This window comes from Amblyomma americanum, chromosome 11 (genome assembly GCF_052857255.1).
Source record: "Amblyomma americanum isolate KBUSLIRL-KWMA chromosome 11, ASM5285725v1, whole genome shotgun sequence".
Classification (NCBI taxonomy): domain Eukaryota; kingdom Metazoa; phylum Arthropoda; class Arachnida; order Ixodida; family Ixodidae; genus Amblyomma; species Amblyomma americanum.
Genome location: NC_135507.1, coordinates 84,838,275 through 84,864,846, shown reverse-complemented (window position 1 = coordinate 84,864,846; position 26,572 = coordinate 84,838,275). Strand labels below are relative to the sequence as shown.

Genomic DNA, 26,572 nt, shown 5'->3' with positions numbered 1-26,572 from the left:
GTGCAGTATCTGTCTCTTATATCGTTGGACACCTGAACCGCGCCCTAAGGGAAGGGTAAAGGAGGGAGTGAAAGAAGAATTAAAGGAAGAGAGAGAGTAGCCGTAGTGGAGGGCTCCGGAATAATTTCGACCACCTGGGGATCTTTAACGTGCACTGACATCGCACAGCACACGGGCGCCTTAGCGTTTTTCCTCCATAAAAACGCAGCCGCCGCGGTCGGGTTCGAACCCGGGAACTCCGGATCAGTAGTCGAGCGCCCTAACCACTGTCTGTCTGACTGAATGAAGTGTGCTTTCACAGATGTTTTCCAACTACAGCAGAAGTTCTTGGTGCATAGCGCATAGACCAGTGTGACTGGCACCTCTAACCTCCTGCCCCCACGTGTCTTGTGGCAGGTACGGCCTGCCGGTGAATTTCCAGGGCATGCTGCTGCAGCCGCAGAAGACTGCCAAGCGGATGCGTGAAGTGTTGAACCAGCTGTACACCCATCTGGACACCAGCATTGCCCAGGGTCCCGTTGACGTGAGTTGATGCTGCCCAGCGCTCACTAATACGGCCACCACACTTCTGGCTTGGCTTGGTGTTCTTTGCTCTGAACATCTGGGCGGAGCATGTCGGGCAGAGTACTAACTGCTTTCTGCTGGCCTCAAAAGTACACCGCATCTGCAGCGTGGTGCAAGGCTCACTCTGTTTAGGTGTACACAGGGTGCGACAAGTTCTGTGGCATGTGCTGTGGGATTTTTAAAATTGGTGAGGGAATATGTGGGTCTACTCTCCGCTCATCCGCGGCTGACAGTCAAGCCGACCACGGTGTGAGCCGTGCTCTTGGGAACAAAGGAATATGATGATGTGCTGACACCACCAGCATTTATTGCTACTGAAACAATGCCGGCTAGCAACAGATTGAGGTGTTCCTTGGATGGGCTACACTCGAGAGCAGAGGGCATTCGTTGCAGGCAAATGTTCGCATGGGTGACACTATGGCCGGACAGAGCAAGCTTGTGAGATCTGTTTCTGCGAGGCTACATTTCACTGGCAAGCAGCGAAGCTGAAGCGTGGTTATATGCATGCTTCAGGTTACCCGAGACCAGGACTAAAGATCACCTTTACCCTGTGCCGGCAAGTTGCTCGCACCATATGCGGCGCTCGCTAGGTGAGCACAGGCGCCAGTATCGCGTAGCGTGCAGGCGTTTTTGCACTTTGCCTCCACTGAGGTGTGGCCACTGCTGTTGGGATTCTATCTCGTGCCTTTAGACTCAGCAGCTGAATGCCATAGACACCGAGGCACCACAGCAGGCAAAACACAAGCTTGACCCGAGTGACATTTGCATTGCCATGACCATGCAGTGCAGCCTGGCTGGCAGAGAATAACTGGACTAAGACAACTCCTTGCTGGAAGCCTCACATGGCTTTGCAAGTGATAATACCAGCCTTCCACAATGCTGCTATTATAGTGCGACAAAGAATGTAGCTGATGCTGATTTTTTGTTGCTTCTTGATGTGTGATGTCTGTGACATATTTTTTGTATCATTCCTTGTAGAAGCATCATGAGTGTGTTACCAACTTTCTTTTTTGTTTCTAAATGTGCTCTTTAAAACAAAGTACAGGCTGGCTGATGATTGCATGATGTGCAGGTTTGGCAGCTTCAGTTTATGAAACATGGCAGGTGTAAAGAAATGAAATTTCACCTAGTCGCCGCCCATGCATTCAACCTTCGGGGTATTTCGAACCTCGAAGGCAGTAGCCGCTTTCATGCGGGGAGGGGGGGTCACGGAAATGCCGTGGCTCGAGTCTGAGGTTGTGTTTGTTGTGCTGAAAAAACGATTAGCCGCTCATTGTAGGTACGCAGCGCGATCGTCAAAACTGAACGGTTTTGCAGTAGGGGTTTCGCATGATTACGGACAGTTTTTTTTCCCAAGGTGTACAGCTGTGAAATTTGCAGTTGAGTTTTTCGGCGCACCGTTGTCGACGACACTGCTAATTCTAAGGTTCGAGTGTCAGTGTTCGCGCAGCGTCGCGTCTGCACCATTGACAGATGCCTAGGAACAAAATTCAATGACCCTACCATGCACATAGACCATTTGTCTAGTTGGATGGCGCGAATCAAGCATGACCGGCTCGAGAAAATAGCCGGGGAAAAACCTTGGTTGCGTTGACCCGCCACGTTGACACTCGCCGCTGGCAACGCTCGAATTTTTCGCGTTTTCGGCAAGTTATTGGTCTATTTGCAATGTCAATAGTACAATGAAGCTAGGGGCGGTGTTTTATTGTGATGCAGGCAATTACAACAAGCGGCAAGCAAATTTCTAGACCAGCTTCCCCAAACTCGTCTTCCTGATTTGTTAACATAGCTCCTCGTGTCGAACACGGGAAAGGGCGTGCGACCAGGCAGCAGCTCGACAACACTGTTGTTCGCACTTGCAAGTGCAACCTGCGGGTCGCCTTCTCGTTTGAAGCAGGAGCTCTCGGAAATGACGTTGTTCGCGCGCTTTCGAGAGTTTCGTCTGCTTTGGCCGATGTGAAACGGTTAGGCTTAGCGACTACGACTACGGCAGCCGGGGAGCAGCTCAGTTCGCTGCCGAAAGCTCACCTCACTCACGACTCACAAGTGTGAATGGGCTCATAACCGGAGGGACACTTCTTTTGTGCTTTTTGGCTCGTTTCACCGCCAGAAATATTCTTTAGAGCTGCAAAATGTTGCTCACTGAGTGCACCCCTTGGAATGCTACGGCGCAAGTCTGCCCGCGGTCTTTTGGCCACTTTTCGGCATCCACGAGACCGCGGTTTTCTGGCATCGCAAAGCGTGACAAAAATTTTATTTTCGTTTGAATTCTATCACTGGGGACACCAGTGATGCGACTGCGACCGATTCGGGCGCGCTTCCGTTCGCATCCGCTGTGAACAGCTGAGGGCACTCGGCACTCGCTTGGTACCTGTTACTAGGCAGGTTAGTGTACAGATTAGTGTACAGATTAGCTGCAGAAGCCTTGCGTCGGTCGTAGGCTTGGTACTTTTGTGGCCTGTTCTCTGCCTGCCCGAGACTAATTCGTCGGCAGTATTAATTTGTCACTGCGTGTGCAAAAGGGTCGCCGCCGCTACGGCAATGCCTCCGCTCGCCACTTCGCTCTAAGCGAGTCAAGCTCTTCGTGCGCTTCGTGTAATGCGACTTAAAATGCACGCATTCGGGTCGGCACCGGAAGAAATTTCGAATAAAGCGATATTTCGAGTAAAGCGATTTCGTTATAACGAGGCACTACTGTATACTAAAGCTCTCATGAGGAGTAGCACAGAAACGTGATATATGCCCGAATTCACCAGGCAGTTGTGTTGATCCTGGAATAAAAGGCCACTGGCGAGGTGCAGTAGCCTTAACAGAATGTGCAGAGTTCCTGGCCAGAACATCTTTAAATTGCCGTATCTAATTCTGGTGCTGAAGTTAGTGCGCAAGGGTTTGCGCACCAGCAGATTAGGGGAGGGAACGGCAAACATCTGAGCAGTGCTGTAGTGTTTGGTGTGACTGTCCATGTGCAGGACATTCCTGGCCTGAACTTCGGTCAGCAGGAGTACTACCCATACGTCTACTTCAAAATCAGCATCGACATGGCTGACACACACGTGCGGATCTGAGGGGGGCCACACCTGCTGCTTCTGTGCATGCCTCCTGTGGGGCCGTACATTCCAGATGTTTTATTGTCTAGCAGTGTACAGATTAGCGTTGTCGTCGTCACTTTGGTGTCACGCAATAACCAAAAAAATATATAAATGTATAAACAATAAACGAGGGCCACGCCCCCTCTGCAAGAAAAGCCGCTGCTTCCTCAGTTCATGACAGCCCTGGTGACCTCATCCTGCAAATGACAAAGCAGAAACTTTACTGGCTTGCTCACAATGTACACAGCACTGGAGAAACTGCAGAAGCCCTGCATGCCAGATATCACGTGACCAATGGAAAGCATTATCTTATGATCATTTAGCATTACAAGCAAGAACATTGGCTTATGCAATGGACCACTGCTTAATGAGACCAACCTTTGTAAGATTTTTTTTGCATCTTTTTGAACCTGAACCTGTCAAGAACAACAAATATCGGAGTCTTCCGCAGCAGCAATGAAAGGTTAAAGTGGAATCGGTCTCTACCGAAGACGTGAAGCATGCGCACAGTCAAGCTGCATATATTCTCAATGTAGATGTGCTGAGTCAACAGTTTCATCTGCAGCTGGAGACACTGGCCTCCTCCCTTTGCTGAAGAGAGAAACTACTTTTATTTTTGGGGCAGCTAGGGAGACTAGGATGGCTGCTGTGAACTGTGGCTCGGGGTTAGCAGTATGACCCCCCGGTTGTGCTGCGCATAGGGCAGCAGGTTTGAATTCTGCTGGGCATGAACAAAGGGGGACTCTTTTCAGCTCTATCATTACTGCGCCATGGACCATCGGTTGTATATGACTGAGTGCCAAAAATACAAGTCTGCACCATCTAGTTTGATTCTATAACACAAACTCTAGTTTCAGTTTTGTTTCTTTGTTTTCTAACACGAGGAGGCAACTGAAAAATTAAAACGTTGACCGGACGTAGCCTGTCGGTCTGCGATCACGTCCCCCATTTTGCTGCTCACTCCTCAAAGGCGAAAGGCTACACCAAGCACTTTATTTGGCTCCGATGCAGTAGTTTTTTTTTAGAGTAGCATTGGTGAGTTAAAGATGTGGAGTGATCTGATTTCAGTTCTGATAGCAAGACTTGTCTCAGAGGCTTAGGACAACAGCGTGTGCTCACACGTGTTTCATTTTACCGTTCACATTGTATTGTATGTAGTGCACTTGATTTGTAAATTATGCGAGTGGTTTTATTTGGTACTTTAGAGTCTTTGCAACATACTACCAAGATATTTTATAGAATGCGCCAGCAGAATTTTGACTATGATGATGTCAAGGAAGGCCATGCCCCCTTTTCATCCATAAATGAATGTAGAACCCATTTGCTACCAACTTAAAAAGGAAAAAAGGAGGAACTGCAAGTTGTGCTATAAAAAACTGGAACAGCACTTGGAACAAGTGTAATATGCAGGACATTCCAGACCTATCTCCACCTCACATCTTCATGCGATTGCTTTCTCTAGTGGCACAGCAGTCATATTTCCCAACGTGGAAAGTGCGGTGTGTTGTGTGTGCAGCTGAAAATGACAAATGGTAGCTGAGAACATGTGCAACGGTTTGTATTTTTCAATTTTTTTACATCAGCTTCCGGCTTAGTGCAGCGGCTTATTTTTGATTTGTTTGTATTTTTTGTGTTACCAGAATATTTAACTAATAATTTTTCGAAGTTTTGCAGACAGACACATCTCTGGCATCCTTTTCGTTCGGAAGTATAACCAATAAGCTATAGTTTGATGCCTTGCGCTGCGCAGTGAATTTGGCCCTTCTTGAAGAAATAATTCATAATTTAAAACACTCAAAAATCTGTCATATTTTCGCAGTAAGGAAAAGAAATGAGATTGTGCTGCGCATATTAAGACCATGGGAACCCTCCGCTACAGCTTTCTCTTCCAACACATCCTCTGCACAGTACAGGTTAAGTCATTCCACAATGACACCTGTGTACTGCTACCATGGAGCTGCTGGGCATAAGTGTCTCTACACCATGCTGTGAAAAGGACTCCTATATTCGCTCACTCAATGGCCAGGCAGTAAGCACTTAATATGAGCATGCCCTGCTTGGTTCATATTGACCGAGGTGGGGTCGGCCCGTTTGCCCCCTGGATGCATAGTTATATCGGATGTCACTACGATTGCCACTTTCATGTCCCATATTCTCTGGAGCTCTTGTTGACTTGTATTTACACGAAATTTTTTTCTCATTTTTTTAGCCTTTTTTACGTGCTCCTCTAAGCTGAGTATTTCATGGCAGAGCCAGAACTCTGAACTCCAGGGCCTCAATCAAAACAGGATTCCTTTCTCTAACGCTGCAGTGAATAATGAGCATTAAGCTTTCGAAGCTAGACTTGTGGTTACTGCTTTCACGAACTTCTAACAGTTCAACTATCAAAGGAGAGTTGTTACCCAATGTTGGCCACCCACGCGTTCATTGCCACCGGCCTAATGCACACCCTGGCCAACCATTCTTGCAGCATTGCTGCAAGTGGCTCTGCGCATGCACACACACAACACAAGTGGGCATGCGGATCCGCACCTGGGCTTCCTTCAGATGGGAGCTCCAATCGATGCTGGCTATCTTGGGCAGTGCGGCGCGCAATATGCGCACAGCTATGCTGCTGTTGTGGCGCATAGTCTCCATCACCTGCTCCACGTCCACCTGCAGTCGCAAGTGCTCCAAGTTAGGAAAATAAATACACACACTTCATAATATGAGAAGAGATGCACTGAAGTGCTAAAAGCAAAACCATATCTTGGCCCACAGCAGTCAATAATTACTGCATTAGTACAAAACAAGCAATCTGCATTCTGATGCATTAAGGGTTCGAAGTGATGAAAAGCATGGCATAAGGTCTGCAGAGCAAATGTGAGGGTGGTTTTTGCAGAGTGCTGAGAGTTGGCAAGTCGTCTCTTTGGGCACAGCCATACTGACCTGTGAAAGCATCTCATTTCATCTCTCATTCAACATTGTATTCCGAAAAAAGCAACATTTTCATGCGAAAAAACAAGTTACTAACTGAACGATCAGCTGGGTGGTCAATGGCTAACCCAAAAATTGCTTTGCGTGTTGTTGGGAACACCTCGGTAAAGCACTAGAGTTTAATTTTTTACAGGCTGGGGTCCTTTGCCATGCTCTCAAACTTCAGCACACAGGTTGCCATTCATTCCAATTGCTGCTGTTGAAATATGCTTGTCATTTCCTGTAGTTCAGTACCTCATCATTGTGCCTTTGTGGTAAGCAGCGGAGGCCAGGTTATATGCATGTCTATCCTTCCCGAGACACTAACAAGCTGCAAGCTTGCAAGAATGGCTACACGTTTCATAGTTTCCATCTTTAATGTGTTCACAATGTGTATTGCTGCTGCACGGCACGAATATCGAGTGGTGCTATGAAGCCACGGCACAGCTCAGATTCTTCAAATAACCTGCGAAAAACACACGCCAGGTTGCAATCGCCATCTGTTGTTGGTTACAATAAGCTGACTTCACTGGAGGCTCACTGGTGGGTCACACCGCACCCAAAAAAAACCTAAAGGTGGCCCACTGGTGGGCCATGATGCGCAGGGATTATTAGGGCCCGAAAAATCACTGCTGCAGTGAACATGTTAATTTGACATGAGGGTGAACTCCATCCAGTCATTGTTCTCAGTAAATGATTCTCCGACTCTTTCTGGGCACGCTAACGTTTGTCCCGCAGCAAAAGATGCATTTATTGCTGAAAAAATAAATTTAAAATCACCGTCATCAATTTGAACGTTTTTCCCGTCACTCGATTCAAACTGACCAGTTGTAGTCACCTCTGTTGTGCAAAGTGCATGCTGCTTCTTATGCAGAAACGCTTGCAGAAATGCTCGAAACACGGAACCAGGCTCCACCAAAGATAGAGAGCCCGTGCTGGGTTACTCGGTGGCATTCAGTCGAGCAGGGCACGGCATGGGCACAAGCAACAGAACCCTACTGGCTCTCATCGCTGATGTCATCACTGCCTGTCGCAGGCTGCTGCCCAGCTCCCTCCCCGAGTACTCAAAAGGCCTCCAGGGCAACACAGCTTGAATCAGTGGTTGCATTGCTATTTTTAGTGCTAGCACAAGAAACGTGGCACGCTCTACCAAGAAGATGAAGAGTTTTTTAGCTCGTCAGCTTCCCTTCAACGGGAGGACAGCATGCAGTGAAAATAGAAGCCATAAGGGACTTGCTCATCCTGCTTCCAACGCCACTATTAGGCAACATGTCCTAGTCACTGAATTCCTCGAGCTCACCACTGCGTCGTGATGAAGACAGGAGCCTAACTAAACCGAGAGCTAAGAGCCTTTTGCCCATGCACACATAAACAGGAATAAACACAGAAGACTGAAGGTCATGTCGCAATTAAATGCAGCTAAGGCCTATGATAGACAGACTTGCAAGAATAGTATTAATAGTGAAGAAATAAGACATGCCAAGCAAAAATAAAACAGCAAGCATAACATGGAAAAAGCACTAAGCACTAAGGCAATAATGTGGGCTGTGATTAGCCAAATGCAAGTTACTTTTCCTACCTTCACATTACATTTCCTGCCCAAGCTCAATTCCTCCTCTTGATTTTGACTAGCAGAGAGTTAGGTGGGCGGATGAGATTAAGAAGTTTGCGGGGATACGGTGGCCGCAGCTGGCAAAGGACGGGGTTAATTGGAGAGACATGGGAGAGGCCTTTGCCCTGCAGTGGGTGCAGTCTGGCTGATGATGTAAATTTAAAAATGAACTAAAAGCGTTAATACTTCACAATAACTATTAGACAAGCTACCACATTTTAGAATTATAAGGTGTTACATCAGATGTACACCACATGCCTTCAATATGTGCACTATTTTCCCTATCGCCAATTTACTGTTAATTTTTTTGATTTTTTAGTAATTTTGTATGCGTAAGTAGTACTGAACAACTGTATATTTATAAGCACTGTATAACTTCTATTTTCATTATTCTGCTTGGTTGTTGTATATGCCTACTCACCCCTGTATATAATTTGTGTGTCGCCGCGGAAATATGTAACGGCACGATTGTTTCATCAACTTGTTAATACTACTGCTATGTTTGCATTTATATTAGCATTTTGATTAACTATATAGGAAATCCCAGTACATTCGCTGACTACAGGACCTCTTTCTGTATACATTTATCCTGGCTGTATTTCCTTCTTGTATAAATAAACTTGATTCTAATTCTGATGAAGTTACTTTTCAAAAACAATGTCCCAGGAACCAACACCAAATAAGCTTGCGGAACAGTGCATGCAATTGCATCACCAATCATTCAAGTACAAGATTTACTTTTCAGCTGAAACACGATGTTCTATGCCGGACACAGTGGCTGTTTCTGCTATTTAATGCAATGAAGTTTGATATCCTAGAAAAGAAAGGGCACTTCCTCTTTGCTTAACATTTTCCTCAAAGCAGCTATGAGTATATGGCCTCTGTTTCGAAATAGGTGTCTTTTGTACAGTTCAAAAAGCGCGTAAAAAGACAAATTGACGAAGAAATTGAACTCAAGGACAAGCACTACCTACATGTCTACGTGCCCTTGTAAGCATGCCTTGTAATGCCTTGTAAGCATGCGCAGGCAATACCGGGAGTACAAAATTCCGCTTCTTGCATGAAATAAAATCAGGTGGAAGTGAGCGCTCGTGTTGTCTGTCTTATTCTGTGTCCTTGTATTTTTGCGCTTTTACGTTCAGCCCTAATGATGTTTGAGTCATGCTGCGACCTTCTGATCACCAGTTTTTCAATGTTTTAGCATGTGTTCTTTTTCCTCCATTTGTCTGTCTGTGCACTTTTTCAAACATGCATTATAACCAACTTGCCCAACTTTCTCCCATCCTAGGTGTCCTTTGTGTTTAGTAATGTTGTGTTACTCACAAGTGACAACTAGCACAAAAACTTCAAACCATTTCCATGGCACCAGAATTCTCACCTTGAAAGACCTACAAACATACACATGACACTCCCACAGGAGAATACCCTAAGTCTGTCTCACAGAAAAAGGAATATTCCTTCATGCGGATAGGTAGCTCCCACAGCACTTTAACAGTTGCTTAACGTCTGTGCTGCCAGTGCTCTTGTCATTACCGCAATCAAACTGGATGCACGCCCTGTTCTCAGCGCACGGCCAGACGCTTCAGTGCTGGCAAGAAGAAAACCGAGCAGGGCTACACTCACATGGTGAACGTCAAGCCGCCAGCAGTCATAGTCTGTCACCAAGGCAATGGCAGCGTACAGCAGGCCAGCCTCCTTGGCAAGGATCACCTGCGAGACACATGCCGGGTTAGCATTTTCCAAGGCAATGAGAGGAAGGCCGCTCCAGTTATCACTGCACCAATAGCAGCAGCACACGAACGCAGAAGGCCATACGGTTAAGTGATAAAAACTTGGGGAAACGATCAGCTGATTGTCACATTCGACCGTGCAAAGAGATGGAGCCTGCACCTGTGGTCATGACGTACAGTCTGCATTGCCCTTGCGTAGAGCACTGGAGTGATGCACTTCCCAGCACAAAAATCGACACCTCATCGTCGTTTCTAGCTTTTACACCCTACGATTGTGCGATACGATTGCACAATAGACCAACAAGCAAGACAGGTGTGAGCACTTTGCTTGGAAACAATGGGCTGCTTTCTAACTTCAGCTTTTATTTTGTGGTGCACATTGCTCAAGCACTGTACACAAGGGTGACGCAGACTCTACTCGTAATATGTAATACTAATAAACTTTATTGTAGATGTGACGAAGCAAGAGGTTTAGCAACACGATGTTCGATGATGTGTAGACCTTTTAGAGCTGGAACTGTTTGCCGTTCTTATAACCTGCATGTTGTGAGCAGGTGCTGCAGGCAGTAACCAGTCTGGCTTAGAGGAATTAAAGGGTAAGCAGTGGTGAAGCGTGTGTGTTAAAAGACAACTCTGGGGGATTTTTGAACATTTTGAGCTGATTGTCATGTCACATTAATTGGGACCCTCTGTCTTAGTTGTGATGTATATTGTTTTTCAAAATAATAAGGAATACAATTATAGAACAGCAAAAACCAGGAAACTGAAACTGGGTTTTGACCAAAGTGTGAGGTCAGAATAGACCAACAAATGAAGCTACGGAAAGTGCCAGATAATCTCTCCTGTACATGCAGCACACTGAATGAACAAACTGTCAATTGGAAGTGTTATCTTCAATCACTATTTGTCTGAAATACAGAAAACAAGCTTGCAAATTTTTTCCTTCAGCAAATGCAGAGCAACTATCGATGGGAATGCGGCTTTTGACGCATGCAAGGTCGTGCACAGAAATTGCCCTGATTAAGGCCATGGAACAGGAAAACTTTTAATAGATTTGCGGTATAACAGAACGCCATCCAGTCAGTCAGTTTACTTGCAAAGCCGGAACAATGGCGTCTACCCAGTATAGTCAGCAACAGCTACAGAGCAGATAGTGGCGCAACATATTTGCAGCTGTGTTCGATCATGTTGCATATTAAACTTGACCCCTTGTCAGGCATGCTTTCAAACAGAGGCAGTAGCATACACAAATGAATGCACTAAGAAAAAAAGCTAAACAATAACTAACATTGTAAATATGCTGTTATCGTATTTACTGGTTTCTAAGCGCCCCTTTTTATTCATGACCGTGATGCAGAAAGTGGTAAGGGGATGCTAGATTAGGGAAATCTAAAATGACCCTTGGCCCACTTCTGCGGCGGCGCTGTGGTTTCCATCGTCTTCAGCAAATGTGATTACTGTAATGCGCTTTCGGCAACTTTTTGATGTTATGTGCCACCATCTGTCATGTGGTGTCGGATCGTAGCAACACCAGGTGCTGGACATCATGCTGAGGATGCTGCAGTGCCATGCCACTCCAATGGCTCCAGCTGGATGGCACAATGAGCAAGCGTGCTTGGCAGCTTGGCTCCGCACTCTTCCTTGCAAAAAAAAAAAAAGCGTTGCTTAGATTCGCGTACAAACTTTTTCCAATTTTTTTAGCGATAGCTACATTACGCTAGCATTTCGAGCCTTCAGCGTGGCCACCCCGCCGGTGCCGTTGGTCATGTGGGCTGATCACGTGGCGCGGAGCAGCTGCTGCTGCCGGCGGCGCAGCGCGCAACCGCTGTGCACATGCGCTGTGTCAGGTGGGACGAAGATGAAGAAGGAACGCCCAGCGAAACGGAGCGGCGAAAGACTGGCTTTGCAATTCGACTGAGCAAGTTCCACTCAGCCAGCTGTAGCCATCGTGTCACTCCAGGTTTAACCAGAGCTAAACCACAGCCAAGTTTTTACAAAACGAAGGGGGGAGGGGGTGCTTAGAATTGCGAAAGTATGGTAAACGCAAGAGTAAAGGAATTATGTGACTATTAACAGAAATATTTCAAGGTTTTTGCAAGCGAGGCTTTTGCAAGAACCACTGTGAGGGCCCATAAGCATTTTGTGCTCATGAAATATACACCACATATTGTGCAGTGGCTGCACCTCTTTTTTGCAATTCTTGACAAGATCCCTTAGATGAGCACAGCGTTTTTCGGTCCAGTTTTTCAAGCACACGGGTAAAAATGCTTCATCATCCATGCTGTATATCCACGTGATATCTGAAGTTTGGTTCTACATGTGCTGCTAGGAGTGTGATTAGAACTTTTAACTTGTGTTGCTTTTGCCACTAGTAAGTGCAACTATCCTCAGTGTCATTCGTGGCTTTCTGAATTTTGTAACCTTAAATCTTTGAACAATAAAAAATGCCTCTATGACTAAGCTTTCCCATCACTGTGTTTGAGTGCAGCTATTAATGCTTTTGTCATTTTTGCTTTTGCTATCTGCAATCCACCAAAACCTATGCAAAGCGCCCAGACGGCCCCTAGCTGTCGCTGATGCCATATGATTGCTAGATGGTACTGTCAAGTATTACGATAATGATGATGCTACTCATGCCCCAACTCAGCCATTGACAGCTTCACTGTAATATCCAGGGGCAAATCACTTGGTCATGGTTGCTACCTGCCCGTCACTGTATGCTCTGCACATCAGCGTTTCTTTTTCCGAATTTCGGGCTGCCGAGTTGGGGGAGTACGTAAGTATAGCTCGTGAATGAGGGCATATGGTAAAAGCCTGCACCTTGCGCATTACTCACTGCTGGCTCTACCAATTTATACACGGAGTTGACTTCCCGCTGGAATTGTGCCCACGCACAATCATGGCGCATTCATTCACAAACTAAAGTATTCCCTAAACACTGTTGTCTAATTACTTGCTTGTTTTGTGCATGTTCTTTTATTGCTCTTGTTATCACCATCTGTGCTGTTGCTTATGCTTCTTAGGTCGTTACTTTTAACCCTCCCGCGCTACATGCAATGCCCGCAAGAGTCCTAAAAGTATGATTGCATAAAACATTTTATAGCGAATGCCCTAGCAGAAATAATGTGAATATGGGTAATGTGCCCTTCGGCTAAGTTATCCTGCAGTGACCCTAGCCACAGGTGCAAAGCTACTTGAAACTTGAATTCACCTACGTTCAGGTGACATTAAAAGTTGCCTGGGGGTGTGCATGTTTAGCAATTAACTGGAATCCATAAAACGCCCTTGACAGCCCATGACAGGGAAGGAGGCAGCCAAAAAATTAAAGGCTGACAGTTAAAAAACAGCACATCAAGCTAACGCTTGTCCCGGTGACAGACATAACAAAGTCGTTGACACCGAGTCCAACTCGCTAAAGCGACAACTTGTAGAATCCTGTCACAAACTAAGCATACATAGAAACGTTAAAACATCTAAAAAATGTCTTCCTTCAGCATACACTAATGGCCTTCGTAATGCTGCGACGCCAGTCTCCTGTCACCCTGCAAACACATTGTTCGCACCCTCACATAGGTGACTCGCACGGCGGGGACTCCTTTGCCGGAACTGAGGTAGTGGCCAAGAGAAGGTTTAAAAAGGTGCCTTGCTTGACCAATACAGTCATCCTTGATGAAGGCACTGAGTCGGCACCGAAACCTTGGTTCTCTCGTCACGAGACCTTATTTGGAGTATTGTGTTCTTTTCTTTCTGATTTGCCTACTGACGAGGCAAGTCTCTGCTGACATGCCAAGCTCCGAACAATGCCGTGTGAAAGAAAACATGCACAAGGTGACAGGGATGTCCCAGAAAAAGAAAGACAGCCAAGCGCAAACACTGGTGGGGTGGATACCTCAGGCACCGTGGTCATGTTGATGACGTGGCTGTGCCAGGAGCGGAACATGCAGCTTTCGGCGCGGGTCGAAAAGCGCGGGCCCTCGATGGTCACCACTGTGCCCGCCTCATGGTGTGGAATTTGCAGCTGCCGCACGGTCTCGATCAAAACCTGCGACAGGAGATGCAAACAAACATAACCATTGTGGTGCTTACTTTTCCAGCCTGTAAAAAAAAAGTAAAAAAGAAAGGTAGGGTTTTAACACAGTTCTGAGTAGACGCAGGAAAGCATGTGTTTAGCGTGGTTGCCTCATGGATTTGTTTGCTGGGTTATGGGCACATCTGGCGACAATATTACTTCGATAGTAGTATTGATGTAGTCGACGATGTGCAAGGCACAGCAGAGGAGTTTGTATATTAGTTTGATAGTATATTAGTTGACGAAGACTATGATGTGCAATGCACAGCGAGAGAGTGTTGTGGTTTAACACGAGGCATAATCGGCTGTGGCGACAACATAGCGGTCTCATGCAGTGGCCAGCAAAGCTGATCTGTTCGTGCTGCCACGGGTTCGAATACCAATCGCAGCAGTGGTTTGGCCAAGGTCACCCTCAAGATCAATCTTCAAACAAACTCGGAGAGCTGGTTTGACCTCATGAAGCAGTGCTTTCACACCAAAAAACTTCCCAATTGTTTGCCATCCTGGCAGGTGAAGTGGTAGCACCGGTTTCACTGCACCCTACCATCATTACCCTGAATTAGTGAGTGAGCATGCCTAAGGGCTACGTAGTTGATTTACCACTCTTCTTTGGGAGCATAAAGTCTCAGAGCTTTGCATAACCCAATTTACACAGCCAGTTATGAGATTAGTCGCATGTGACAAAACCAGCTCTCTTGAAACCGTATTTCCCTTGCAAGATGACCGCTACTCCAACTGTGAGAACACATTTCATGTGACATTCGTTAGGAGGGTGGCCCCATGAAACTGGCTGGTGATTGTCAGAAAGAGCTTCCTGTCTTTTGAAAATGTAACGACAACAGCTGTTGAAGAGAAAGTCTGATGCTGCGTGTCCCTATTTCCGGACCGCAAGGAATGTGAAAGGAGTTAGATGTAATCATTATTTATTTTGCCATGAGTAGCTGACTCAGCCATGTGAGGTTGCAAGGTGTAACGGTGAACAGGAAGCCAACAAACGCTCCACAGGTTGTAGACAACTTTCTTTCCTACTTGTCAAGAACTGAAGCACTACTTGTTGCCTTTTCACCGTCCGCTTCCCTTCACTCAAAGTATTTCTGGCTGCACCATTGTTCAAGCATACACGAAAAGGCACAACATTCCATCAATTTAAAGAATGCCACATGTGAAACACTTTTAACGAAAGGTACAGATATGTCAACAGAAATCCCATAAAAAAATTAATTAAATACAGGTAGCACCACTTGAAACTAACCAAATCATGAAAGGCCTTCTGGGCATTGAGATTAAGAATAAAACAAACAGTTATGTACACCTTATGTCCAATCCTGGCAGGACGCAGAGTAGCAAAACTATTCCATGTTTACCGTAGTACATTGACGCCTCTCAAACAAGCCTCAGCCCCAACTCTCAAAGAGTGTAGCAAGTGATCGCACCTTGCGCAATCCGTGGTGGAAAGGCGTTGCAGTGGGCAGGTGGCAGACGCCCTTGGGAGAGTCCTTGCCACCATCGTAGAAGGTCTGCGCTCGCTTGGTTGTCCTGCACATGGACATGACTTGCATGTGGCACCACACGTCTCAAATGGTGCACTGCAATGATGCTTTTGCTTTGGCACAACCCTCACTGGATTTAGCCCTAGTTGAAACGAAATGAATTTGTGCATGAAAACAATAACTATGTTGTTAATAACCACCATAATGTTATACCTGTAGACAATAACACTGCATCATGATCCCAGGGAAACCGTGTTCTGTTTGTTACACCAACTGCTTCACTGTGGATGACTGTCCTGTGCCAGCTGCGGCCATCTCATCGCCGCAAATTTCCTAATCTCATTTGACCACCTGACCCTCTGCCGCCCCCTGCTACGCTTGCCTTCACTTGGAATCCACTCCGTTGCCCTTAACAACCGTCTGTTATCTAGCCTTTGATTTACATGCCCTGGCCAAGCCCATTTCTTCTTCCCGATTTCAACCAGGACGTCATTAACCTGCGTTTGTTCCGCAGCTCAATCTGCTCTCCTCCTGTGTCTTAACCCCGACCGCTTTCCTTTCCAGCGAGACTTAGCTGCATCTAACGCAGCCATTCACACTCAATGGCAGTGCAGGCCATGCACACCAAGGCAAGTGTGAGTCTAAACACTGTCTCGTGGCACACAGCCAGTACCTGTCAATAAACTGGTCCAAGATGACAACATGCCCTGGCCTGATGTCCTCGCGCAGGGAACCACAGGCGTTGGTGGCGATGATGTGCGTGCAGCCCAGATCTCGCAGTGCCCAGATGTTGGCTCGGTAGTTGACATTGGTCGGCATCACCGAGTGCTTGCGGCCATGTCTGCAAAGAGAGCAGGAGTAGGAGGAAGAGGCAGGAACGCAGTGGTTGCTTTGAGGAGAGTGGAAGATGCTGGTAGTGTGGCCCCAAAGCATTTACTTGTACTATTTTTTCCTGGCATTGCAGACCTGATTAAGAATGAGACTGCATGCATGAAAGAGCCCTGCATTGGTCATCGTGGCAAGCTGCTCCATCTGCTGCTCTAAAGCTGGCAGCTGTGGTGCACACACAAAGCTTTACTGCTAACTTCATAAAAAATTGGCAGGTTTAGCTCTGGTTAAACCTGGAGTGACGCGATAGCTACAGCTGGCCGAGTGGAACTTGCTCAGTTTCATTGCAAAGTCAGTCTTTTGCCGCTCCGTTTCGCTGGGCGTTCCTCCTTCATATTCGTCCCACTTGACACGGCGCATACGCACAGCTATGGCAGCTCGGTTTCGCCAGCGCGCCGTGCCGCCAGCAGCAGCAGCTGCTCCACACCACGTGGCTGGTCACTCGACCAACCATGTGACCAACCATGTGACAGCGCGGCGGCGCCGCCACCGCCACGTTGAAGGCTTGAAATGCTACCGTAATGTAGCTATCGCTACAAAATCTAGCAAACTAGCGATGCTAAATGCAATGTCAGAGTGAAACAGATTGATTTGGTTTGGTTTATGGGGGTTCAACATCCCAAAGTGGCTTAGGCTATGAGGGAAGCCGTAGTGAAGGGCTCCGGAAATTTCGACCACCTGGGGTTCTTTAACATGCACTGACATTGCACAGTAAATGGGCCTCTAGCATTTTGCTTCTACTGAAATGTGACCCCCACAGCTGGGATCAAACCCGTGTCTTTTGGGTCAGCAGCCAAGCGCAATAACCACTGAGCCACTGTGGTGGGAGACAAAACAGAGGGCGAGATGTAATCATCAATAGATATACATATATAAGGATGCACTCAAGTCACAGCCTTATACTGAACAATTTTTAAAAGTTGTTAGCCCAACTATGCAAGAGTGAAAATTAAAAAATAAGCAAATAATTCTTGCGCACTTTTTTTGCACCATCAGACACACTTTATGACATTCAAGCTTTAATTGTCTCAGTGTGAGACAAAGAATTAATCCCTGGTTTTTCACAACAGAGAAGAGAATGCATGGGTCATACAAAATGCCTAGTTGATGGGGAAGAACAGGTTGCAAACCTGTGCTACACAAATTCAGTGAGGTCTTCAGAGAAAAAAAAAAAATAAAAAACGACGCAAAGATTTTATGAACAATGATATTCAGTTTCACCAAGTCGTTGAGGTGTCCCTGCCACGCTATGCAGTTGCAAGTATATGAAAGCCGAGGTCACAGCTGTGACAAACTCCTGGCCATGCAGTTGTACTGTCGCCACTAAAAGACATCTAGTGCTGATGCCAGCAGGCAGTGCATGCACATTCCCTAACACTTGAAGGCATTTCAAGTGATTGGCTTGTGTGACTGCACTAAAATAGATGTATTTTTTCCACACGCTCTCATCTCGTGTACTTTTGCTCCTAACTGCACATATTGCTAATAATCTTTCATGCTGTGCCAGTTTGAGGACGATCAGAAGAAAACTGCTCAGACGGTAAAACTGCTCAGATTTTAGGAAAGTTAACATAATAATGCTGATCAATACATGAAACCCACCACACCTAGTGAACTGAGTAACTTAAACAGCAAAATTTTGCATCTCGAGTCTGAAACTGGACAACTAGGAGGGAGGCTTCCCAATGTCGTCTACAATGCCTTCAGGATACTGGATTGGACCTCAAATGGTGCCAATGACCGTTGACTCTTGTGGGTGTTTGTATGCTTGGTTAGACCACAGAACTCTGACACAAAATTTCGTCTTTACTCTGTATTAAATGCATTGCAACAGTGGAGCAATTGCTGACAGAATTAATTCAAGACCAATTGCACCTGCTAACAAGAACTCCCTCTTTCAAAGTCACAGCGTACACACACTGCACATACAAAACCATTTAACATTACTCTCTGTACAGCTTGTAGACTTACCTCTGACAGTACACAATTCCACGAAAAATAACACGCTGGCTTAATCTATCCTTTCCTCAAGTTTTCCAAATAACTTTGAAATAAGGAACCAGGTGAACGTCTGCAGTCATTACACTGCTCGGTTCTCGCAGTTCCCTTGAAATACAACACCTCAAACATAACACAACCATAGGTGACAAAGATGGCCATGACCAGTCAGTTCATAACACAGGCAAAGCCCTCACCTCGCCAGCAGCACACAGTCGACCTCACCAATCCGTCCACTCACAAGCACATCAGAGGGCTGTAAGGCAAGGCAACAGTTGGGAGGGTTTTCACTTTCAGTGGCTCATTCAGCCTTTGTGACTTCTACCCAAGTTTCACACAGTCAAGAAGCCGCTTATGTGCGGAGCTACAGCTCTTGCACAAAAACAGGGCGGCATGCCTTTTTTTGAAGAATGCTACGCAGAATTTTTGCATCGCTCCACTATTAACCAGGACATCTGGCTGTGCACATACGGCAGCTTCACAATTATGCAACTAATGAGCATGTACCTTTCACGGCTACTTCACACCAGCATACCGATCACAGTCAGAGCATTGTGAACGTTTAACACCCTACACGTTGTTTTCTCCTGATTAAAACTTTCTGCTCCAATAACAGCTAAAGGTCACAGAAGTGGCGAGCTGACAGGTCCTTTTGATGCCTCTCGCAGAGATATCTTTACTGCTCAGCCTAGGCTCGCTTAAGCTGACTATGTTGCACAACAGCAATATGCAGCCGAAGGGCTTTCGTCAGTGTCACAGGCCGATCGGGCCTGGAAGCAGCACTATGCGACAAGCAGCTTGATTTCACCACAAAGCAAAAATGGCTTGAAAGCAATGTTAACAGAAAGGTAGCGTATGCCACTGATCGCGCTTTTATTCAATCTTCGATCGCGACTCTGCTTTATGCGTTGCCTTGGCTACGGTCGGTGAAAATTTCCAACTGGGAATCTGCTGGTTCCAGCAGTGCTGGGCTATTGGCACATTCCCTACAGCTGCTGGGATCAATAGCTGTCTGAAACAGCAGCTGCCGGAACCAGTAGGTACTTGCCCTAGTAGCACTGAAACATTCAGGTAACTTTTCTCTGTTTGAATAAACAATTCGTACAACGACCTTTGTTTCCTACCTTTCTGAAATATTACAATCAAGTGCTAAAGTAGCAATGTATATGATGCTAAGCACACACAAAAAATTATGGAAAACGCTCGCGACCTACGCTAATATGTCATTCACTCTGCATGATTATGCAGATAGCCTATAATGAGAGCCCACGTACAGCTTCAAACCCTGCTCGGCAAACAGTGACACAAGCAACAGACTATACTAGCACACACAACTTGCATGTAGAACTTATACGCTCACATTCGAGCTAATACCATGGGCTCATACCTATATATGCCCTCCGTTTAGGGTGTCCTGGCGGTGGCAGTGAAGAATGGTTAATGAGCAAAGTTTTCTTGTCAAATTTTGGCACTCCTTATACAATTTATAGCATGCACAGTCCAAAAGATTTAGCTGAAAATTTTTATTAGTTAAAGAACATCATTACTATTCAAACAATTGTTTGGAAAAAGTACTGCAAATTTGAACATCACAAAGTTATCGGCTGGAACCAGCTAATCCAAGTCCAAAACCAGCAAGTTCTATATAGTTGGCGCCAGCATGTTTCTGGCGGAACTAGATGGTCCTGCAGAAAACCAGCAAGATTCCTGCAGGGAGCATGCAGTTGACCCAGTAGAAAATCAGCAAAGGTTCCCGTTGGGGCCTACTGAAACCAGCAAATACCAGCACAAACCAGCAGATTCCCAGTTGAAAATTTTGACCTAGGTCGACTCTAACCAATCTTCATACACGCTTGCATTAAATGGTCTGCTATCGGCTGTTGAGTCAACAATCTTCACTGAAAGTAATTCATTGCGATACGCATATGTTAAACTACGCAACTTAAAGATGCGCGGATTCACATATGCGATTCACCGATCGCACGTCGGTAAGCCGCGGGCGCTGACGCCGAAAACAAAATTAAAATCACGCGCCACCACGCGCATATGCCGGCGGCACCTACAGTACACCGGTCGAATTATCTAAGCGTCGTACCTCTCCGAACGGCGTCTTCACGGTGTGCTCCTGGCGATTCTCCAGGATGTCCGGATCGTCGAGGCCGCTTCCACCGATGATGCCCACCTGCGAGGACCGCCACGATCGCGCGTGCCCTGGCCAACGACTCCGCGAGCGGCGTGATCGCACTCACTCTGAGGGCTTTCTGCGCTCCCGCCATGGTCGGCTGGAAGTGGGAGTCAAGCTAACGGAATCAGCGAGTGGCAACTGGGCCTCGACACAACGTTCCCGATGTGCGCACTTGCCGCAGTTCCGCTTCGTTAAATATATGATCAACGATTGAATGAGGGGCGTTGTCGTGCAGCCGCCGTCCCGAAGCTCACGATGATGATAGTGCGCCGGCCACAGGTGTCAGCGGCGGCCGTGGTACAGTCAGTTTGCGCGTTTAATAAAGTAACAGTGCAGTTGTCTCCGCATTGCTTGAGGGTGCACAGAGAGTGAGAGCATATCATTTGAACGACTTTTTCCCTTTTAGCTTAGATGTGGAGTGTGAATCTAACATTTATTTGTCGTAAGGAGCTAATCGCGTTCGAACTTGCCGCTCAAGGTCTGAGAAGGTAGAACGGCCCTACCGTTCATATCAGTGCGCGACCGATCGCAAAAAGTGCAAAAAAAAATGTGTGCATATTTCGTATATTATTGTTGCACATGCGCAGCCGCTTTTGATGACAAATCAGCTCCGCCCACATGCAGAACCGCCGAACAAAATTCCTCCGTGACAAAAAAAAAATTGACTGTTGTTAAAACTTTTTTTGCTAATAAACAAGTAGTTATTCAAGAGATGAAATTATAGGTCAAGAATTTTTATGCTGCCAGCCTGTTTGACGCAGTCGAACATTAAAAACTTAATATTTTGTTCACTGTTGTGATTGGTCAACAGAATACAGGAAGCCACGTGACCCACTGTTACCAACTGCTTTTTCTTTAAAAAAAAATTAATGTGGATTAGTTCAGCTAATCCCGCATATACAAAGCGAAAGATTTCGGTGTTCACTCTGTTCATCGGCGTTGGCGTTGACAGTGTTCTAGACGGCGATGGCTTTGAGGAAAGGAAGGGCACATAACTGGCTCCCTGGATCTTCTTTTTGTGGCTACGTGGGGGTAATGTGCTCGATTTCTGCCACCCATATCGCGGGGGCACAGCTTGGAGCGGGGATGGGGAAAGGGGATGTGGGGAGGGGAACCCTGGATACGCGGACGCCTCATTCGTGCTTTGATACATGTTTAGGTGGTGAGAGAGAGAGAGAGAGATGTGGCCTGAATGCATTAGCGCTGACAGCGTTGTGGCTGACATGCGGCACTGCAGCAATCGCTAGGCCGCAGCGTTCACATGGTGATCAATCTCTCGAGATCAACCATTAACTGCACGCCACCTAGCTCCAAGGGTGGCAGGGAAGGCGCGCTGCCTATCATAATAATTGGTTTTGGGGGGAAAGGAAATGGTGCAGTATGTGTCTCATATATCGTTGGACACCTGAACCGCGCCGTAAGGGAATGGTAAAAGAGTGAGTGAAAGAAGAAAGGAAGAGAGAGTTGCCGTAGTGGAGGGCTCCAGAATAATTTCGACCACCTGGGGATCTTTAACGTGCACTGACATCGCACAGCACACGTGCGCCTTAGCGTTTTTCCTCCATAAAAACGCAGCCGCTGCGGTCGGGTTCGAACCCGGGAACTCCGGATCAGTAGTCGAGCGCCCTAACCACGGAGCCACCGCGGCGGGGAAACGCGCGCTGCTTATCCAATGTCCAATGTGCGGAACGCAATCCAAGCAGGCTTTTGCATTTGGACACCAACGCCACGTACATGAAAGCGAGATTGAGGTTTCCACTGAGCCACGGAGCCGGTTGAGCGCCTTTCCTTTCGTGAAAATGAATGGCCTTTGCAAAGTTTTCAATGCCAGTGAACTCTATGAACGCCGTCGCCTCACTCAGATGTTTGGTTTTTGAGGAAAGGAAATTGCACTGTAACCGTCTCGCATATCTCGGTGGACACCCAAACCGCGCCGTGAAGGAAGGGACAAAGGAGGGAGGGAAAGAAGAGAAAACTGAAAATTGAAAGTTGGATTTTGAGGAAAGGCGCGGCGCTGCGCAGCGGCGGAACACCTGTGACTCGTTGATACTAGCGCAGTAGTCACTAGAGAGAAAGAAAGTGAAATATCCGCGGCGAGGCGCGCGTTGTGACGTCATGTGCCTCCTCGGAGTACCGCCACGGCGAAATCGCAAGTTCGCGGCCAGTAATTAAAGCTTTCGCTTCAAAAATTTCTAAGGCTGGGCATATTTATGGCACCCACTGGGGTGCCTGGGAGCCCCTCCGCTTTCAGGGTGGGGACACCCTTTTGTACTACCCCGCACCGCCGTTTCCTCCTCGCAGCGGCATGTTGGGTCCCACGCGTCAGTTGCGTGCAGTGCGCCATGCGTCTGGCCAGCGCCTCCTCTGGTCTGGCACGGTTCCTGTGCGGTCGCGTGGCGACTGTAGTAATGCTACTGATCTGAAAATAGACAGTACATACTTATTTCACTCGTGGCAATAGTGTTTTTGCAGTTTTGAGCGTATTTTATGCATGATGCACTCGCTCAGACTACACGATAATCGAAAACTTATATGACGGACTGCTGTGTTTCCCACCTAACGGCTGCACTTTAAAAGAACAGCAGTTATTTTTGTTCCTTGAAAGTTAAAATATGGACTATATTAGGGTCACCAAATTCCATATAATTAATTATGCTGTTTCTGTTGTTTTGAACGTAAATGCTGTTCACAAGGCCCCAAGTTTCTCTTGTACACAAGCAGCGCGGAGCATGCATGACCTGCCAGATATATTTTTGCGTAGTCAACATCCACTTTTCCAACGTTCTCTGAAGTGTCTTTGTCTTGTTGCTGCACCGTGTGTGAAAAATTCCACGTAATAATGTCAAATTTCTCTTCCAAGTAATCTGTCGACCCGCCGCGGTGGCTCAGTGGTTAGGGCGCTCGACTACTGATCCGGAGTTCCCGGGTTCGAACCCGACCGCGGCGGCTGCGTTTTTATGGAGGAAAAACGCTAAGGCGCCCGTGTGCTGTGCGATGTCAGTGCACGTTAAAGATCCCCAGGCGGTCGAAATTATTCCGGAGCCCTCCACTACGGCACCTATTCTTCCTTTCTTCTGTCACTCCCTCCTTTATCCCTTCCCTTACGGCGCGGTTCAGGTGTCCAACGATATATGAGACAGATACTGCGCCATTTCCTCCCCCCCCCCCCCAAAAAAAAAAAACCAATTATTCGATCTGTCGCCTCACTGCTTTGGAGCAAAAAGCTGAGCCATTCTTTTGTTGACAGCACCTAAAAAACACACTGACAGAAGACATAAAAGACGACGTCACAATCCTATTCAAGAAAAGCTGAGGACACGTCTGAAGCCAAATGGTCATATTTTCTGAACTGCTTCCCTTACTGGCTTGTGCTGCAACAAAATAATTCAGTTGTTTGTGTTTCCTTTTGAATGGTGTTGATTACACGTGGTCTGATGATGCAATGCAATCGACGGCGTCTTCCTAATTCGTTGTGACTAAGTCGCTTTAGTCGAAGGACATGGGCAAACATGTCCCATCCAGCAAGCTCAGAAACCATTTGGTACGAGCAAAGGACCCGCTCGAAAAGACCAGCTACCCTGGGGTAGTTTACAAAATTCCTTGCAAAGAATGCGGTGCAGCCTATATAGGCGAAACAGGGGACTTCAGGAGACGATTCAAAGAACACCAGCGTGACGTCAAAAACAAAAAAGTGACTTCTAACGCTCTCGCCGAACACCAGCAAAACACGGGCCACTTGATTGACTGGGATTCCACGCGCATACTTGAGAAAGAAAAATCATTACCTACTCGTCTGCTCAAGGAATCCCTTCACATACAAATGACAAGCCAAGCGATTAACAGGACGCAGGGCAATCTACCCGAGATATACATCCGCACGATACGCAACGTTTTCCCTACATAAGCAGCAGCCCGTCTCGTTTTTCATCCCATTGTGAACAAGGCACCCGTAGTGGTGCCGAAACGTCAATTCTCTTACGGTTATTTTTTTTCTTTATGACTTTGGCGAGAGTTCGTTTAAAAGGATATGCCCATTGTCCCTGCCAGGGTAAACTAAGAAAGAGGAGCCGGAGCAAGACAGGAAAAAATTGAAAATTGGTTTTTTGAGTCCAACGATATATGAGACAGATACTGCGCCATTTCCTTTCGCCCCAAAACCAATTATTTATTATTATTATTTTTTGAGGAAAGGAAATGGCGCAGTAATTGTCTCGCATGTCTCAATGGACACGGGATGGTAAGTCAAGGGAGGAAGTTTGGAGTACAAGAGGAAAGAGAGAAAGAGGTGCCGTGGAGGGCTCCGGAATAATTCGACCACCTGGAGATTTTTAACATTAACTGACATCGCACTGCACACAAGCGCCTTTGCGTTTCGCCTCCATCGAAACGTGGCCACCGCGGTCGGGATCGCCTCTGCGGAACAATCTGCTCCAGTTGCTAAGAGACGCTTGCTTGCTGTCTCACTCGATAGTCGTCGGGCAAGGCAATAGATCTCCCATTAAGGAATCAGTCTTGGCTGGTTGTAAAATCACGTTTGAGGTAAAGCACGCAGGAAGACGCGGGCTAGTGAACACGACTGACAAGCTTTCATCCCTGTTGCTGCTGTCATCGAAAGAGGAAAAAAAAGTAATCTATAGAATTTGGTTGCCCAGAAACACGTGACAGCAATGAAAAGAGCCTTTTTTCCCCAGTTGTGGTTCCTTTAAAAGCGATGCGAAAAGGAAGAAAAATAGCCCATTACTGGGGAAAAAAGCCGCCTTTCGTTCGCGTCACGCAGCCGCGGTTTCTTTGCTTACTGACGCACAGAAGATAGGTTTGGCGCCATGATATTCGTACTGAGTTGGCGCAAAAAAGTAGAGAGAGGGGAGGGGTAATAATGCCTTCGTGGCATTAAGATAATAATAATAATAATTGGTTTTTGGGGAAAGGAAATGGCGCAGTATCTGTCTCATATATCGTTGGACAGCTGAACCACGCCGTAAGGGAAGGGATAAAGGAGGGAGTGAAAGAAGAAAGAGGTGTCGTAGTGTAGGGCTCCGGAATAATTTCGACCACCTGGGGATCTTTAACGTGCACTGACATCGCACAGCACACGGGCGCCTTTTGCGTTTCGCCTCCATCGAAACGCAGCCGCCGCGGTCGGGTTCGAACCCGGGAACTCCGGATCAGTAGCCGAGCGCCCTAACCACTGAGCCACCGTGGCAGGTGCATTAAGATAGAACAAACAATTTATGAACTGAACAAAACGCTGCGACGAGAGCTTCACATACTCGCTTACCTGCAAGAGCGCCTAAATAATACGGCCGCCTTAATTATTGGGAAACGCCTTTGTGATCAGGTTGTAAAGAAGCCGCTCGGCAAATTTTGATGTAGTCTGGCAGGTTTTAACACTCGCCTCTCAGCTTTCTTGGCCTACGTTCTTAATTGGCTTCCTTGGCCTCGGTCTAGTGCAAGCGCTTGTGGTCTGAACATGCGACTTCTGACAGCGTGGTGCAGAACGTGCGACGTGTACCGAGGCGGCTGTAATCGGGAGAAGAAAGGCGGCGGAGAACGCACAAAACCTTCAAAACCGAGGCAAGAACGGGCCACGCCCCTTTGCTTGAAGTGAGCTCGTAGTGTGTGTGATGCAGCAGTTAGAGACCAAGTTATGAGGGACTGTTGTGTTCTGCCTACACTTTTGAAGTGCACCGGCTGTTTGGCTTTGCTCGAGACAGCGCGCACCGAAAAAATTGCCAATCGCAGGTCCAAACAGACTGCCTGCCCAAGAGTTAACCTCAAAGTATGAGAGGTAACGCATGCGAAACGCTTGTTTTCCAGAACAATTTCTGCTGGGGACGGAGGTATAATGCACAGCTTATCTTTGCATCCTCATAACTATTTAAATTAGCAACCATAAAACGCACCTTTTCACATTGATTTCATGGCTCGAAATAAGTAATCCCGATTGTTGGAAAAGTAAATGAAATGTAGAGTATCCGGGTCAAGAGACTGC

General features: G+C 46.8%; 2 protein-coding genes across 2 annotated transcripts; one reads left to right on the top strand and one right to left on the bottom strand.

Moving 5' to 3' along the window:
- Positions 1–293: 293 nt before the first annotated feature.
- On the top strand, positions 294–3,808 carry LOC144111387 (V-type proton ATPase subunit C 1-like). Its single transcript, XM_077644669.1, has 2 exons — positions 294–523; positions 3,534–3,808. Exons 1-2 carry the CDS (start codon positions 425–427, stop codon positions 3,627–3,629), a joined length of 195 nt encoding a protein of 64 aa, XP_077500795.1. The 5' UTR covers positions 294–424; the 3' UTR covers positions 3,630–3,808.
- On the bottom strand, positions 3,649–20,834 carry LOC144111384 (S-methyl-5'-thioadenosine phosphorylase-like). Its single transcript, XM_077644665.1, has 9 exons — positions 20,645–20,834; positions 20,491–20,577; positions 18,593–18,651; positions 16,183–16,350; positions 15,453–15,555; positions 13,840–13,992; positions 9,844–9,930; positions 6,186–6,308; positions 3,649–3,850 (listed from the first exon to the last, which is right to left on the bottom strand). The coding sequence occupies exons 1-9, from the start codon at positions 20,669–20,671 to the stop codon at positions 3,821–3,823; spliced, it is 837 nt and encodes a 278-aa protein (XP_077500791.1). The 5' UTR covers positions 20,672–20,834; the 3' UTR covers positions 3,649–3,820.
- Between the last annotated feature and the right edge of the window lie 5,738 nt (positions 20,835–26,572).